Source organism: Solanum verrucosum, unplaced genomic scaffold (assembly GCF_900185275.1).
Source record: "Solanum verrucosum unplaced genomic scaffold, falcon-dt-bn FXZP01000153.1, whole genome shotgun sequence".
Classification (NCBI taxonomy): Eukaryota; Viridiplantae; Streptophyta; class Magnoliopsida; order Solanales; family Solanaceae; genus Solanum; species Solanum verrucosum.
The window spans coordinates 1911682-1930152 of record NW_026020426.1 but is presented as its reverse complement, the minus strand read 5'-3'; the positions used below and the strand labels follow the sequence as shown (position 1 = coordinate 1930152).

Here is an 18471-nt window from a genome sequence, read left to right as displayed (position 1 = left end):
ATACAATATCCAGTTGTACAAAATTGATTGAGGGCTCTGGAAGAGTGTCCTTATTACTACATGGAGGAACATTATTGGTAATTGATAATGCATGGTATTGTAGTAAGTCTCAAAGAAAATTGGTATGTTTCAAGGTTATTCGCCAAAATGGCTATCATGTTGAGACTACAATATAATAAAAGGCGGAATACTTTTATATTACTACAATAAATACAGAGAAGAAAAATGTGCAGGAAAAATTACCTACACTTTCTTCTTGGTTGTACCAAACAAATATTGGTACAGTTGAATCACATGTCGTAGTAAACAAAATGTTTACTTGTTCTAATGATTTTATCATTTTGCATGACCAGTGTTCTGAAAGATGCTCGCCTTTCGCTTTTAGCCACAAGGTGAGGTGAGGCAAGACAACGCCGCCTATCTCCAGTGAGGCGAGGCGATTTCAGAAAGGCAAGCAATGACGACCGAAAGGCGAAAGGAGACACGGCGTTGCGAGGCGATAGACGTCGCCTTTTTTTAAAGGTATGATTTAATAATTAAAATTCAAAATTAGGGTTTTGTTGGGGTATTTTTGCAAATATTCACCTTCGCAAGTCCTGACCTCTTCTCCTCAGTTTTTCGCAAGTTGCGACCTCTTCTCCTTCGCGACTACAACTCTTTCGCGACTACTGCTCAGCTCAGGTACGAGACCTTCTTTTTTTTCTTGTTCTTCAGTTCTTCTCCTCTTCTCTTCTTCTCTTCTAGTTGTTTCTCTTTTTTTCTTATTCTCTACTCTGTTTTTAACTAGTGAATGACCGAGATTATGCTCTATTTTTCAGTGGTACTGTGGTAGTGACGTGAGTGCTCTATTCTTTTGTAGTGCTCACTACAATCTGCCTATATATTTTTTTAAAAATAATTTAATCCTTCTATAATTATTTCTTCCCTACTTAACTTAGTTTAATACTAATTGATATATTATTTATTTATCCATAAATAGTGAATTCAATGGCGTCGAATACCAACAAAAAAAGAAACATTGGATGAAAATATGATACTCAAGTACCAAAAAAATATTCCATTTTATGTACTTTGTGTAAAGGTACTTATAATAGTGGTATTAATCGACACAAGCAATATTTAGTGGGTGGAAACAAAATGTAAAACAATGTCCAACTTGTCCATTGAGGTTAGAGAAGAAATAAGGGCTTATATGGAAAATAAAACCACCAGTAATCCAAAATTTCAAGTGAGGCAGCCAGAAGAATTTGTTAATATTGATAATGATGATGATGATATGAATGAATATGCTGAAATGTTGTCTCCCTCCAAAACTCAAAAGATATCTTCTAGTGGAAGTGCATCATCCACGGCGTGGAACGTGAAGAAGGCCCTATGAATCTCTATTTTCCACAAAAATCACAACAAAAGGAGGCTTTGAAAAGGAAGCAGGAGTAGGAATTAACGAAACCAAGAAAATTTTAAGAGAGCGTGCGGTAAATGCTTTTGCATTATGGATGTACGATGCGGGGCTCCCTTTTAATTGTGTTAATTACAATTCATTTGATAAATTCATTGGGGCAGTAGCACAATGTGTCCCCGGAATAAAGCCTCCTACATTCCATGAAGTTAGAGTTACTCACCTAAAAATAGAGGTGAAGAAAGTGAATAAAATGTTAATCAGCATAAAGTGTAATGGACAAAGTTTGGATGTTCCATTATGATGGACAAATGGCCGACACGAAATGGTAAAATGATCATCAATATTTTGGTGAATTCTCCAAGCAGTAGTGTATTTTTTGGTTTTACTGATGCTAGCAATGAATCTACTGATTCTACCATAATGTACAACTTGTTTGAAAGCACAATTATTGAAAGAATTGGATCGGAAAATGTTGTACAAAGTGTCACCAGTAATGCTAGTGAGAATGTTAAAGCGGGAAGCATGATGATAGGTGCGTACCTACACATTTATTGTACTCCATATGTTGATCATTGCATCAACTTGATATTTTATGACATATTCAAGATTAATCCATATGCTTCAGGTAATATCACTCTCATATCTTCTAACTTTCTTTATAGCCAATATTTAATACTCATTAGCTACTAATTACTATAATATTAATTTAACAGTTGTTAAGAAGGCCGTCAAATCCATTCTTACATATGAGAAAATTCATCAATCAAAGAAATTTGGTGAAACCGGCCAAGACAGGATTTCCAACGGCATTCTTAACTTTGAGAGCTATGTACAAACAACAGAAAAACTTGAGAATTCTAGTCCTCTTAACCGAATGGACTTCAAGTAAATTTGCAACGAAAAATTTGGGGAAAGAAGTTGTCAACCTTTTTATTTATTCCCACTTTTGAAATGATGTTGTTCGGGCACTTAGAGTTTGTGGTCCTTTGACAACAATGCTTTGTTTGGTGGATGGGGAGAAAAAACCACAAATGGATTATATTTATAAAGTAATGGATAGAGCCAAAGAAACTATTGAGTGGGGTTTTGGTGGAGTTAAGAAGCAATATGAGAAAGTGTTTGAAATTATTGATGTAAGGTGTTCAGACCAACTCCATCGGCTTTTACATACTGCATCCATATTTTAAACCTAGGATTGTTTTAAAAAGCTCATAACGATGGCACTATACATCCTAGTCTATGGACGGATTATCATGCATGTGTTGAGAAGATAAACCCTGATATAACAATACAAGATTAACTAGTCGTTGAGTTGCCTAAGTACAAAATGGCGGATGGACTATTTGGTTGTGGTCAGGCTCAAAGATCCAAAGACACAAGGTCACCGGGTAAGTGAGTTGATTTAGCTCTTTATAGTTTATACTTTATACTATAGCTTTACTTAAATTATTTGACATTTATACTCATTGACCTTTAAATTTATTTTTTTATAGTTGAATGGTGGTCACTATTTGGTAGTCAAACTCCAAACTTGCAAACTTTTTCCATGAAGGTATTAAGCTAACTTGTAGCTCATCCGGATGTGAGTGAAATTAGAGTGTGTTTGAACACATAAGAAGAATATTTTATATCCTAATTTCCATATTATATTATTAGTAGTATCTATTAGTTAAAATCTATAACTTATGCGCAGTCTCATTCCAAAAAGTAAAATAGGTTTGCACTATCGCGTCTCAATGATGTAGTGTACATTAAGTACATAGAACATTGAAACTTCATTATGATTCTCATGATACTATTGATCCAATTCTCTTGGAGAATATTGATGAGTCAAAAGAATGGTTAGTTGGATGTCCCAAAGATCAAGAAGATAAACAAATATATGAGGAAGGTGATCTTACTTGGGGTAGTGTCGCTACAACAATTGGAGCTGACGAAAGTATCTATCATCTTAGGAGAATTTCTTCAAGATCAAGAGCACTTGACAAGGGCAAAGGAGTACAAACTACATCTACAAGTTTAAGTAGGACTCATACACTAATTGATGAAGAATCCGAGGAGGAAGAAGATGAGGAGCAATATAATCATGATGAAGAGGATGTTGATCTTCAAGATTTGGATAATCTTGTAGAAGAATAGACTTTTAGAGTTTTAGTATTGCTTGTCAATTGTCTTATGAATTATTGAGTCATTCAAGTTCTAGACTTTTAATATCTACTATTAGTTTTTTAATTGAAATATTTGCTAATATGTGTTATTGCTATTAAGATTTTGGATATTTATATAAGCAATTAATATTTTAATTTTTTGGTATTAATGGCGCCTTAATTCAAAAAGGTGAGTGGTGAGCCTTGTGGCGAGGTAGACCCTTGTCACCTTTTATCGCCTTTCACCGTCCAAAATACTAAGCATGACCAATTGGGCCATCCTGGTTATAATATGATGTGTAGAATAATTGAGAATTTACATGGGCATACTTTGAAGAACCAAAATGTTCTTCAATCAAAGGAATTCTCTTGCATGTGGACTATTTAAATATTGTATGATCTTGATAGATGCATCTCTAAGATGGTCACATGTGTGCTTATTATCAACTGGCAATATGACTTTTGTGAGGTTGTTGGCTCAAATAAAGACAATTCGTCTTGATAATGTTGGTGAGTTTACATCTCAAGTATTTAATGATTATTGTTTGTCCACTGGAATAACACTGAACATCATGTTGCACATGTTCATACTCAAAATGATCTAGTAGAGTCATTGATTAAACATCTCCAATTGATAGCTAGACCATTGTTGATGAGGACAAAGTTGCATGTTTCAATATGGGGGCATGCTATTTTTCTTGCAGCAACACTTGTGTGCATAAGGCCAACCAATTATCATGATATCTCCCCATTGCAATTAGTTTTTGGTCAGGAGCCAAATATTTTCCATCTCAGAATATTTAGTTGTGCAGTATATGTTCCGATTCCACAATACACAAAGATAGATCTCCAAAGAAGGTTGGAGATATATCTTGGGTATGAATCTCGTTCTATTATAAAATATTTGGAACCTAGAACTAGAGATTTATTTACAAAAAGATTTATTGATTGTCATTTTGATGATCAGCATACCCAACATTAGGGGAAGAACAAAAGCAATTGGAAAATGAGATAGATTGAAATTCAATTTCATTGTCTCATTTAGATCCTCAAACAAATCAATGTGAGCAAGAAGTTCAAAAGATGATTTATTTCAAAATATTGCAAATCAGCTGTCAGATGCATTTACTAACCTTCCACGAGTTACTAAATTATATATTCGAGCTACTAATGCTCATGTTCGAGTTGGTGTCTCAATAGGATAAAATGTTAAGGCAAATAATTCTAGACCACGCCTAAAACGTGGTAGACCAATTGATTTCAAGGATAAAAAATTCTCAAAAAAGAAAGGAATAAATTATCAAGATGATCATAATATGGAGTCAATTTCTCATGAAAAGCTCTGAGACATAATAAATGATGACACCATTGAGAAGATTCATGTACCTGAATATAATGAGAATGAAGAAATATCAATAAATTATGTCTCGACAAGGAAAAAGTGGAATCAAAATAATATTGTGGTGAATAATATTTTTTTCTTATAATATTACAACTAAAATAATGCAACAAGATGAGGATTTGGAACCGAAATCTGTCAATGGATGTAGACAGAGAAATGATTAATTAAAATGGAACGAGCCAATTCAAAAAGAATTCACTTTACTAGAAAAATGTGAAGTTTTCGAACCAATAGTCCGAACACCTGAAGGTGTCAAGCCAGTAGGGTACAAATGGGGTTTTGTGTGAAAGAGCAATGAAAATGATTAGGTCGTAAGATATAAAGCACTACTTGTGACACAAGGATATTCGCAAAGGCCTAGTATTGATTATGAGGAGACATATTCTCCTGTGCTAGATACAATTACCTTCAAGTATCTAATAAATATGACAGTTCATGTAAAACTTGAAATGCATCCAATGGACGTTGTTGCAACCTGTTTATATGGCTCACTGGACCATGATATTTCCCTGAAGCACTTAAAGTGCCTGAAGCATATAAAATTTCAAAACAAACTTGTTCAATAGAGCTTTAGAAATTCTTATATGGGTTGAAACAATCTGAGCGAATGTGGTATAATCGTCTTAGCGAACATTTGCTAAAGAAAGGGCATAAGAATGACCCTATTTGTCCTTATATTTTTATATGAACGTCAACATCTGAATTTGTAATAATATTTGTTTATGTTGATAACTTGAATATCATTGGAACTTCTAAAGAGCTTTCAAAAGTCGTTGAGTGTATGAAGAAAGAATTTGAAATGAAAGATCTTGGTAAGACAAAATTTTGTCTTAGCCTTCAGATTGAACATTTGACAACTAGAATATTTATCCATCAATCAACATATGCTGAAAAGGTTTCGAAGCGAGTTTACATGGATAAATCACACCCATTGAGTACCCCAATGGTTGTGAGATCTATTGATATAAATAAAGATCCATTTCGACCTCTAGAAAAGGATGAGAAACTTCTTGGTGATGAAACTTCATATCTCAGTGCTATTGGAGCACTAATGTACCTTGGCAACAATACCCAAAAAAATATTTGTTTCACAGTAAGTTTATTGGCAAGATTCAATTAATGTCCATCAAGAAGACATTGGAAAGGTGTTAAGCATATATTCAGATATCTTCAAGGAATAATTGATATGAGATTGTTGTGTTCCAGTGCAATCACGTCAGAATTGATCGGTTATGTAGATGCATGATATTTGTCTGACCCACATAAAGCTCGATCTCAGACAAGTTATTTATTAACAAAAATGGAGGTATAACTATATCATGACGTTCAATGAAGCAAACAGTAGCTGCTACTTCTTTAAATCATGCAGAGATAATAGTCATTCATGAAGCTAGTCGAGAGTGTGTATGGTTGAGATCAATGACTCAACACAGTTTGCAATTATGTGATCGTTCTGTGCAAAAGAAGATTCCAACAATATTATATAAAGATAATGTTGCTTGCATGACTCAATTAAAGGGAAGATATATCAAAGAAGATCGAACAAAACATATTTCACCTAGGTTATTTTGCACACATACTCTTCAATAAAGTGGTGAGATAAATATTCAACAGATTCGTTCGAGTGATAATCTTGCAGATTTATTCACTAAGGCATTGACAACGTCAACATTTGAGAAGCTAAGAGATAAGATTGGAATGTGTTGTGTCTGAGATATCAAATAAAGTTTTCATCAGGGGGAGTAAAATAAGCGATGTACTCTTTAATCCTTAATCAAGATTTTGTCCCATTGGGTTTTCTGGTAAGATTTTTAATAAAGCAGCACTCAAGGTGTAGTACAAGATATGTGTACTCTTTTCCTTCACTAGGCTTTTTCCCATTGAGTTTTTCCTAGTAAGGTTTTAACGAGCCACACTATCTATAAGTATCCAAGGGGCAGTGTTACAAATCCATTTAATTGTGGATTTTTTCTTTTCATCAACAACCTAACGTAATGTGTCTATTTAATGTAAGTCTTAAAGATGTACTAACATATTTGACTTAAGATTATAAACAAATGATTTCTACATCCTATAAAAGGGTATTCTTCACCCTTATGAAAGACACACTTAAAGAGATAAAATATTACTCTCTATTTTCTATTTTCCATTACCATTTATCTTCCTTTCTTATATAGTATTATTGTATTTTACTCTCATTTTACAACATTTCCTTTTTTATTGGCATGCCACATCACAATTAACTTTCTTTAAAAAAACAATACATTTCTTTACTTAACCCATCACCTCATTTAATCCAACCATAATTTAGATTTGGTAAAAAGATAATACAAAGACAGAGACTTTTTTCTAGCCTACTCTATGGTTTTGAGGGTCGAACCATTCAAATATTTTATATCTTGTAGATGACTAGAGGCAACACTAAATGATGTTGAGTAATAATTAAATATAGAGAAAATTTTTTGATTCGTCTACTAGTACACACAAGTTTGTGTGTGATAGTTTGTGTAGTTGTGTCTAACTGTCTATAATTTTAATTTCATAAGTTTTAAACTTTACAATAATAATTTTAAATATTAATAACTGAATTCTAAATTTAATATTTGCAAAATCTTATACTCAGATTCTAGCTTCGTCTTTGATCCTGATGATTTTTTTTCAAGATCTCTTGAACTTCAATTTTGCTTCCACAGTCTATTGGATTTATGTAATTGAGTAAAAGATTCAGAAAAATGCAGGGTTATGTGGACTACGGAAAAGTATATAGAATTTTTCTCTATATTTAATTTAATTTGATTCATCAATATCAATTAATGTTGTCTGTACAAGAAATATAAACTATTTGGATGCTTCGACCCTAAGAACCTAGAATAGTGCCGAAAAAAAAGTAGGGGTGGGCGTTCATTATTTGATTTGAAGTTTCCAAATGTTGGGTTAGATATTTGGTAATTGATAGTTAAAAGTAGTAATCAAATATCATTTTTTTAAAATTTCAATTTGGTAATTTGGTAATCGATAAATCAAACTTTGATTCGATATAATACTCAGTCATACTGTTTTGAAGTTGTAGCCGATTGTATTACATGTTATAATATTATTGCTCCAATTCATTTTATTTTTCTATGTTGAGGCACGATATAATAGAAGATCAACAAGTAAGCACACATAAAAAAAAGTAATTTGACACAACTAAAAGACATTTATTTGGCATGTTTATGTTTTGTCTTGAACTTTCTCTTTGAACTTGTACTAATGAATTATGAATCTGTTGATATATAACCTTCATTAAGTAAATAATTCGGTATTTGGGAGATACCAAATATCAAATGGTTCTAATGTCTCACACAAAACCCAAACTCAAATACCGTAATTCTAAAATTTTACTCCCGAACATCAGTGGTTGAGCCAGGAATTTCACGAAGAATGTCCAAAAAAGTGAAAATAAAAAAATATTGCTAGTTAGATTCGAACATATGAGTACCCTAAGCACCAACTCTTTCAAGGCATCTAAACCACTAGGCTACAATACCTTATTCTATCAAGGGTGTTCAGAATATGTTATTTAGTCACTTTGTGTCATTTTACTTTTTATATACGATATTGTTTTCTGACGAAGGGTGTCCAAACACCCTGACCAGTGGCGGACCTAGGATTTTCACGAAGTGGGTTCAAAATATTAAAACTAAATGTAGCAACGGTGATTCGAACTCGGGTTGGCTGGAAAAATTGAACCATATTCACCACTCTGCCAAAGGATCACACTTGTGTTAGTGGGGTCAAAAGTTAATATATACATATAAAATTTTAAAAACTAATTAAATATACATATATACAGTGTTATTTTTCAACGAAGTGGGTTCATATGAACCCACTTGACCCACCGTGGGTCCGCCCCTGACCCTGACTATAACATAGCTACACCCCTATCGAATACTCTACCAAATACCAAATTATCAAAAAATTTGATTCTATACAGTAATTTGATTTTCGATATTTTATGTCCAGCCCTAAAAAAAATCACATCTTTGTATTATTTATTACCGAAACTAAACTATGGTTGAATTGGATGAGCTGATGGGTCAAGCAAATATATTATTAAAAAAGAAGATTAAAGGTGTGTTTGGTATGAAGGAAAACATTTTTTAAAACTCTACTTTCCCGACCTTTCCCATCCAAAAAATAAAAATAAAAATAAAAATTTTCTTATTTTTAAAATTTCAAATATTTTTTTACCCCTACCCAAACCAACACAAAAAATAAAGAAATTTAAAATTATTTTTGAAAAATATTTCAAATTTTAAGATTTTTTTACCTCACCCAACCCCAACCATCCCTACCCCTTCCCCCACCAAAAAATTATTTTTGAAAAATATTTCTTTTTTTTTTTCATTTTTAGGCCATCCCCCACCTAAGCCACCCCCGTCAATTTTTTTTAAAAAAAAACATTATCTTTTGAAAAATATTTCAATTTTTTTAAAAAAATATCAATCTTACATCACCCTCCGCCCCTAACCCCCCCCCCTCGCCCCCTCCCCCTGGTACCACCCACCAAGGCCACCTCCCGTCAATTTTTTAAAAAAAATTATTTTCGAAAACTATTTGAAATTTGAAAAAAAAATTATTTTTTACGCCACCTTTTTCCCCTAACCCCCCAGGCACCCCCACCCAGGCCTCCTCCCGTCAATTTTAAAAAAAAATATTTCAAATTTAAAAAAAAAAATCATTTTTACGCCACCCTCCGCCCCTACCCCCCCCCCCCCCCCCCGGCCATCTTCCGTCATTTTTTTTTAAAACAAATGGTTTTGAAAAATAGTTCAAATTTTAAATTTTTTTATGTCAAACGACCCCCACCCTTTCAATTTTTTTTACAAAAAAATATTTCAAGGTCGGTAGTCTGGGTCAGATCTCAGGGTCGGATTTTGGAACAATCGTTGGGGTCTTGTCCTAGTTCAGATGTCAGAGTTGTGTCCTAGATCAATTATCAGGGTTAATTTTTGGGTTCGAAATTATTTTTCTAAAGAGTATTTCTAGTCTCAAGCTAAAAATAAAAGATATTTTCTAGAAAATATTTTTCATTCACCAACCAAACATTAAAAATATTTTCTACTAACCGACCAAACATGAGAAAATAAGTTAGAAATCCACTTGTTTTCCAAGAAAATATTTTCCTTCGTACCAAACACACCTTGTAATATGACGTGTCAATTAAGAGATAATATTTTTTATTGTATGTCTATTTGTGAAAAATAATAATAATTGTGTAATATTATATTTTAGTAGGTAATTTTTTATATTTTAAACATAAATGGCTATTCAAGAAATTAACTCGTTGACTAGTTTTTACTTCCATAATTAATTAGTGGTTTTAAAATTGAGTGCAGAAAATAAAAAAGGTATAAGTAGGGAGGGGCATTTTATTTCTAAGGTGAAATTTTTGAATATCTTATGTCTATAAATAGTTCCACCAATTCCCATACTTTCCTCCAACCATCATCTTCATCATCATTATCATCCAGATTGAACTTCATTGCAAAACATGAGATGGTGGTGGTCAAGAGCTATTGGTGCTGCCAAGGTAATTCATCTTTCTTCTCTTTCCAAAATCCCGCTTCAATATAAGGCTTCGTTTGGCTATGATTTGTTTTTTTAATTGAAAATATATTTGTTATAGTATGTAGTAACTTGTATATGAAATATATTTTATAAGATTATGTGACTATTTAATTTGACATATTGCTCTTTTAGAGTAAAGTTGTTGGTATGTTCCAGGTAAATTACTCAAATAGGATAATAATCTTATAGTTGTTATAGGGGAAATAATTTAAATATGTCATCGAACTTTGAGAAAAAAGTCATTTATTAAAAGTTTGGCTTATCTATTCCATTTTTATTTGAGAAAAGGGTCATCCATATGAATTATTTGTTAACTGAAAACAATTCTAATTTTGTAAAATCAGTTTTTACACGTGGTCAATTATGATTCGTTCACGTCATTAATAAAATTTGTTTTTCTAAACAGAAAAAGACTCAAATATGTCATTGAACTTTGAGAAAAAGTTTATCTACACCATTTGTTAAACGTTTGACTCATCTATGACATTTCAAGTTAACAAATAATGACATGATTGAACCTTTTCTCTAACGAAAATATCAGAGATTAGTCAAACTTTTAATAGATGACAAAAATGAACTTCTTCTCAAAGTTCAATGACATATTAGAGCATTTACTTTTTTTATAAGGCTAATAAATTGTATTTAAAAAAGTACGTTCAAATTTTAAATGTTTTTTGCAAAAACTATGACAAAGACAACTCCAACTTTAAAAAAGAGAAAATGTTAACAGTATTTTTAAACTATGTGAAATAAAATAAAGATGTACTTAGTAAATTTCTGATCTAAAAATATCTTTATCGTTAATAGTTTGATCTAAAATGAAGTAAATTTGCATCATTTAAAAACATTTTTTGATCATTTTCCACAAAATGAATAATATCTTAAAACGTTTACTAATTCTTTCTTCAATAATCTAACTAATGTAATGCTCTTAATTATGAGAATTATTCATTTTTAAATTAAAATTAAAATTGTTAAATAAAGTAAGAATATATATATTTATCATAATATATAGTGGTTCATATATGAGATTTAATTTATAAAATTATATGATTATTTATTCTATGAAATTATAGTTTTAAGCTAAAGTTACTGATATATTTCAAATAAATATGTCAATTATGGTGATTATGTTAGTTTTAAAAATTAGTGGTATAAATTGCATTTGGAAAAATCATGTTTGAATTTTATATATTCATTGCAAAAAGTATGACAAGAACAACTCTAAATTTAAAATTTTGAAATAAAATGAAAGAAAAAGGGTTAATAATGTTCTTACACAATGTGAAAGTAAGCAAAATTGTAATTTGTTACTATTTGATAAAAAAATATTTTTGTGATTAATACTTTGATAAAAAAAAAAAAAGTAATTTTGCATCATTTAAGTACATTTTTGATCGTTTCCATAAAATGAAGTAATATTTCAAGATGTCTACTGAGTAAAATGTATCATTTAGTAAAATGTATTTTCTTATATAGTAACTCATGTTTGGAAATTTATCTTACAATATACTCCTCTCTCCTAATGAGATGAGTATATTATCTAAATGACCCAATTATTTCTATTTTTTCTTAAAATATACTCTTCTCTCCTAATGAGATGATGTGTCACATTGTTTTATTTTTTTAACAATACAATAAAAACTTTTTGTTAAAAAAAAAGTGACAAGGCATCCCATTAGAAGAGAGAAATATATTTTGAGAAAAATAGGAATAGTTGAATGATATTGTGGTCCTAAAAAGTAGCTACAACGGAGCAACTTACTCCTGAGATGGATTTACCAATTGAACTAGATTTACCCACCCTTTTCACCTTTTTTCTTAATTATGGAATTGTAGCGCTGTTTGTTGATTTTTGAAAGAAGGAGCGGAGCTTGAAGAAGCCTTTTTTTGGTATAGAACCCAGCTGTATAATCGAAATAGGATCGATTGGCCTGAACCCTACTTCTCTTTCACTGCTCGGGTAATCCTGAAGCCCATATCGAAACATTCAGTTGTCGACGGACAAAGCCGGAACGTCGACCGCAAACGAAGGATGGCCAAGGCCCCCAACTTAAGAAGCTGGGGGTGTGCCCGCCGGCCCCTGACCTGCCCTAAACCCCTTAGATATATGCTCAATTCTGGACAGAAAGTAGTCCATCATCTTACTACTTCTAACAGCCCTCAGTGTGGGGATCTTTCTGGATATCAGAACTGGTTTTGTTGAGGAATGACGTAGCCCGTCGCTTACCCACATTCCTCTTGGGTGAATCCACCACGCGTGGGTTCAATCCCCATCGTTCACCCATCAATAAATGGACATGAAGGTATTCGGTTAAAAAAATATACGGCAGTCAGAACGTATCATGCGTATGAATTCATGTTGTCAACGCGGCTTCCTCTCCCTGTAGGTCGAGCTTCCTTTTCAGCCCTCTCACATCTTTAGTTCTTTTTGTAGGCCGGACATCTTTTTTCTAAAAAGTCCAGCAGTCTCTATGTGAACCTCTTCCCGACCGGCCAGGCCGAATCGGGGCACGTGATTTCAAATCCAAAGGTTAATCGTACTCTGGCAACCCTCACCGCCCAGGCACAATGACGCAATTATTAGGGGTGCGCTCTACCACTGAGCTAATAGCCCATAAAATGTAAAAGTAATATTATAATAAAAAATCACAAACATGGTGACTATCTAAGAAATTTACTCTTCAATAATCCAACTAATGTAATTCTTAATGACCCAGAAAAAAGTGGAAGAAGATGATGTTCCACAAAATTGTCAAAGTGTTGCTCTAATCATCGGAGTCACTGGCATCGTCGGCAATAGTCTTGCAGAGATCCTCCCTGGCACCGACACTCCAGGCGGACCTTGGAAGGTCTACGGTGTTGCACGCCGCCCTAGACCATCGTGGAATGTCGACTACCCTATTGAATATATCCAGTGTGACATATCAAGCCCAGAAGAAACCCAATCCAAACTCACTCTTCTCGCTGATGTTACTCATGTTTTCTACGTTACTTGGGCAATTCGACCTACAGAGCTCAAAATGTGTGAAATCAATGGGAAAATATTTCAAAATGTACTCGATGCTAGTATCCCCAATTTCCCCAATTTGTCCCACATTTGCTTGCAAACGGGTCTAAAACACTATCATGGTTCATTTGAAATGTTCGAAAAAATAGCCCATGATACCCCATATCACGAGAGTTTGTCCCGTTTACCCGCGCCCAATTTCTATTACACCCTGGAGGATATCTTGTTTGAGGAGGTGAAGAAAAAAGAAGGATTAACATGGTCAATTCATAGGCCTGGGTTGATTTTTGGATTTTCACCGTATAGTATAATGAACATTATTGGAACTCTTTGTATTTATGCAACTATATGTAAACACGAGGGGTTGCCGTTGAGATTTCCAGGCTCTAAATCTGCATGGGATGGGTATTCGTATTGTTCAGATGCAGATTTAACTGCGGAGCATCAAATATGGGCATCAGTGGATCCAAACGCAAAGAATGAGGCATTTAATATAAGTAATGGGGATGTGTTCAAGTGGAAACATTTGTGGAAAGTTTTAGCTGAGGAGTTTCAAGTGGAAGCTGAAGAATTTGATGAAAGTAAGAGATGGACACTAGCGGAGATGATGAAAGACAAAGGAAGAATTTGGAAAGAGATTGTGAAGGAGAATGGATTGGTAGAAAGTAAATTGGAGGAGATTGGAGGTTGGTGGTTTGTTGATCTTGTTCTTATTGGAGAGTGTCCATTGGATACTATGAACAAGAGCAAGGAACATGGTTTTTTAGGTTTTAGAAACTCCAAAAATGCCTTCATTTCATGGATTAATAAGATCAAAACCTGCAAAATTGTTCCTTAATTAGTTTTTGGATTTCTAATGTGTGAAAATAAAGTTCAAGTAATAAGGTTGATTTCACCGTAGTCATTATGCATTTATATTTTTAAGTCTTTTTGAAGATTCCTAATCATTAATGTTTTATGTTCATGCCTATGACACATATATATAAGTGAAAATATATTTGATCTCTTTTTTAATCACTATATCATTAAGGAAAATCGAAAGAACCGACTAAAATCAAAACAAAAAAAAACTGACTTGATATAGGTTTGATTTGGTTTATATATTAAATAAATCGATATAATTGATTAAGTTATTTTTTAGTGAAAACTAAACCAAATTGAACTATGTACCACTAATAACAATCATCCAAACAAAGTGAAGTGTTCTCGGTATGGAGGAAACCATTTTTCAATTTCTCATATTACTACTAAAAATAGGCAAAAAAATGACAGACAAAAAAAACGATAGACACAAAAGCAACAACAAATGCAATGTTGTTCATCGCTTCGTTTATTTTTTTTTAATTTATGTTTTTTTTCATAAAAGTGACGGACAAATAATTTTAGATTTTTTATTCGTTAAATAGCACAAACTATAATTTTTTTATAATTTTTTTACAATATATCAATAAGATCCTTATCACTAAAAATATTAGAATTTTTATGAATTTGTTATCATTTTAGGCAACTTCGATTGTCATTAATTTTCATCTCAGTTAGTTGCATATAAATAAAACATTATTCAATTTTATAGACCATCATTTCTGTTTAATTCAAAAGTCATTTCTTACATGATATTTGTCACAATCCAGACCGTCGTGAGTGACACTAACGCTAATACTCCAGTGGAGAACCATTTACTAACCTCAACCTACCCCATTAACCATTCAAAGAGCCAAAATCATAACACAAGATGGAAGGAAATAATTTAAAACAATCAAAGGACAAGTTCCCATAATTATAATTGTGAAATTTAGCCCCCATAATACCAAAACTCTAAAGTATCTAGAATAAGGAGATGGAACCCCAACAAGAAAGCATAAGTTTAATTCTAAAATGTTTATATCCGAAAAGATTGATAACTAGATAAGTAAGAATCCATGACAGCCCAAAAGAAGTAGCTCACTCTTGGATTCACATCTCTTGCTTCTCACAATTGAGGTCTCAAAGCAGCCGCCTGAATATATCTTGTATTGCACAAAGATCAAGTGTAATATCTGTACACAAACACCATGTACTGGTAGTATCATACAGTCAGTCCCAAAATATGAATGTAAAGAAGTAACTATAAAATAGTAACGCAAACCAACACATATACTAACAACCAAAACATAATACAGAGTCCCAATCACCAACCTTGACTTAACCAATACATGAAACATGTCCTACATGATAACAAAATGCAGTTATCCAGTCCTCTCTTAGAACACACACACAAACAGTTAGTGTACTAGCATGGTATCTGAGCCAATCATTGTTAGCATTTCATACCATGCATGGTATCCGAGCCAACTGTTAGTATCATGTACTAGCATGTTACCCGAGCTAACCATCAATCACAAACATCATGCACAAGCATAATCACAATGAACAACCAACTTGAAACCACAAGTAAATAAACAAGTTCATTGCATAAGATTATCACATAAAATTATTTCACATTAACCTTCTAGTTTTCCCCACATGCACAACACAAATAATACTACAAATCAACTAACATGCACACATTACATACCTTGGAAAATAAATAAATCATCTCCTACCTCGAAACAAGCCTGATTACTCTAAAGAACTTGAGCTTTCCCCTTCCATAATGCCTTTACTTGTTCTTGGTCTAAAACTATAATAAAATGCAAGCAACCAATGAGTAGTGACCTAATTAAACCGAAATTATAGCTTAATCATAACTCTAGATCAATTCCCTGGTCATTCTACCCAAATTAGGGCTTTTTCAACCATAAATTCAAGTAAAAACTCTCTCCAAGAGTAACATTCTAGATTCTACTACTTAAGAATCAAAATACAAATTAAGGTAGATTGATTTGTATTTCTAACTGCACAAGTTCATGGTGAACATATTATGTCTTTACACCTTCAATTGATAGGGTTAATATAGTTCTGTATTGGTTGGTAAAATTTTGAATATGTACTGGCATAGTGTATTGCTGACATGCATGGTGTATTTGATGCGGATGCAGGATTATATGCCTGATCAGATCCATCACAATTTTTTTTTTAAAAAAATGAACTAAACTTCAATATAATAGATGGTGTTTACAGGTCCCTAAGGGAGATTCAACAAGAAAGATTAAAGAATGTGAGCTCTATTTTAGAATCTCCTGCAGAGAAGAAGCCCAGGGACAGAAATAAGCTCTTAAAGAACGCACATTGTTATTGTCTTTCCCAGATTGTTCTACCTAGGTTGTTGATTTGCCTTTCTGGTTAGTTGTTCCTTCAAATTATTGGAGCCTAAGTTGTTTTGATGGTAAATATTATAGATTATAAAAATTGATATTTTTGGAGTCTGAGTTGTTTCATTAGCTGATGGATATGTAGATCAGAATGGTTCAGTCTTTTGAGCTACATTTGAAATTTTTAGTCGAATATCTTGATGGATCAATAGCTAATCATTGAAATTCATCAAATTTAAAATTCCGATGGGGGAGAAAAAGAATAGTATCATAGTGTTTCCAAAATTAATGAACTGTTTGAGGCTGATTCTTTTCGCTGGATACTTTTATCTGTTATCATCGAAAGTTCACAAATACTTTGAGGAAGCTGGTTGGTAAGAAAGGTATGTACTAAGCTCAAATAAGTTCACTATCAGCAAACTCTTCAACTAAAAAGAGCTTACCAGAAAGTTGATTGGATAAGGCTGATTTGCAATAAAATAGGCCCTCCTAAATGGTCAACTTATCATATATCTCACTGTTTGTAGCATGCTGTTTACAAAGGGAAGGTTAGCCAAATGAGGATGTTTGGAAGATGAGAAGTGTGCAATATGCAACAAAGATAATGAGTATGCTGAACATCTCTTCTTTATGTCCCCTTATTTAGCGCAAGTTTGGGATACCATACTAATATAACTGCAGATTCATAGACAAGCTAAAGGATGGAACTGGGATGAATTAGGCAATTACAAACTTAAAAGTCCGGAGTTTACATGCTGAAGATTTTAGAATGACATTAGCTGCGGGAGTTTATATGGCGAAAAAGGAATTAGAGGATCTTCCAAACAGGGAACAGAAGGCCATAAGTCCTCATTATGTTGTTAATTCAAGAACCTCATACTAGAGGAGTTGGTGAAAGCAACATTGTTTAGAATGTTATTGGGTGTTTGGTCATGTTTCATTGTGAAATTTGAGGGGGAAAAAAATAATTTTTAGTTTCAAAGTGAAAAATAATATATGAAAATTGAAATTGTGTTTGGTCGTGAATATAAATTAAAGTTGTTTTTGAGTTTTTGTGAATAATTGGAGCGCAAGTATATGGACAAGTTTAGCATAAAAATTGATCCATTTTCATCTCTCTTTATCTGTGAGCTTCAATGATCGAAAGTGAAGTGAAAAAAATTTAATGGTTGAATGACAGATCTAAATGCTATCCAACAGATATCAGTTATACAAGAATCGCAGTGATCACAACTGTTAAGGAGGAAGACTTCAAGAAGCTTTGTGGAGCTTATACACATCAAGACTAGAAAAGCATTCATATGTATACTCATGTCAGATATTTTCATAGTTACTGCAACCTCTTTCTCATTTTGAGGGAACAACGGAGTTACTATGCCATTACAATTTCTAATAACACTCTTGAGTCATGGAGTGTGGTAATATTACTTAAATAATATTAGACTCGTGTGCGCACAACCAAAAATTATCTATTACATAATAAAAATGTCTCTCTTTTTTTGGCATGCTATGTCACAATTAACTTTCTTTTTAAATAAAAATACATTTATTTAACCCATCAACTCATTTAATTCAACCATATTTAAAATCTGGTTTAAAAATAATAATACAAAGACGCAGACCTTTTTCTACCCTACTCTATGGTTTTGACTTTTGAGGGTTGAACC

The 18471-nt window shown here is 32.8% G+C and overlaps 2 protein-coding genes across 2 annotated transcripts; both read left to right on the top strand.

Moving 5' to 3' along the window:
* The first annotated feature begins 1702 nt into the window (after positions 1-1702).
* LOC125807277 (uncharacterized) lies at positions 1703-2291 on the top strand. The gene is made up of 2 exons (XM_049486986.1): positions 1703-2027; positions 2116-2291. The coding sequence occupies exons 1-2, from the start codon at positions 1703-1705 to the stop codon at positions 2289-2291; spliced, it is 501 nt and encodes a 166-aa protein (XP_049342943.1).
* An 8196-nt stretch (positions 2292-10487) lies between these two features.
* On the top strand, positions 10488-14412 carry LOC125807210 ((S)-8-oxocitronellyl enol synthase ISY1-like). Its single transcript, XM_049486936.1, has 2 exons — positions 10488-10526; positions 13285-14412. The coding sequence occupies exons 1-2, from the start codon at positions 10488-10490 to the stop codon at positions 14410-14412; spliced, it is 1167 nt and encodes a 388-aa protein (XP_049342893.1).
* Positions 14413-18471: the final 4059 nt, after the last annotated feature.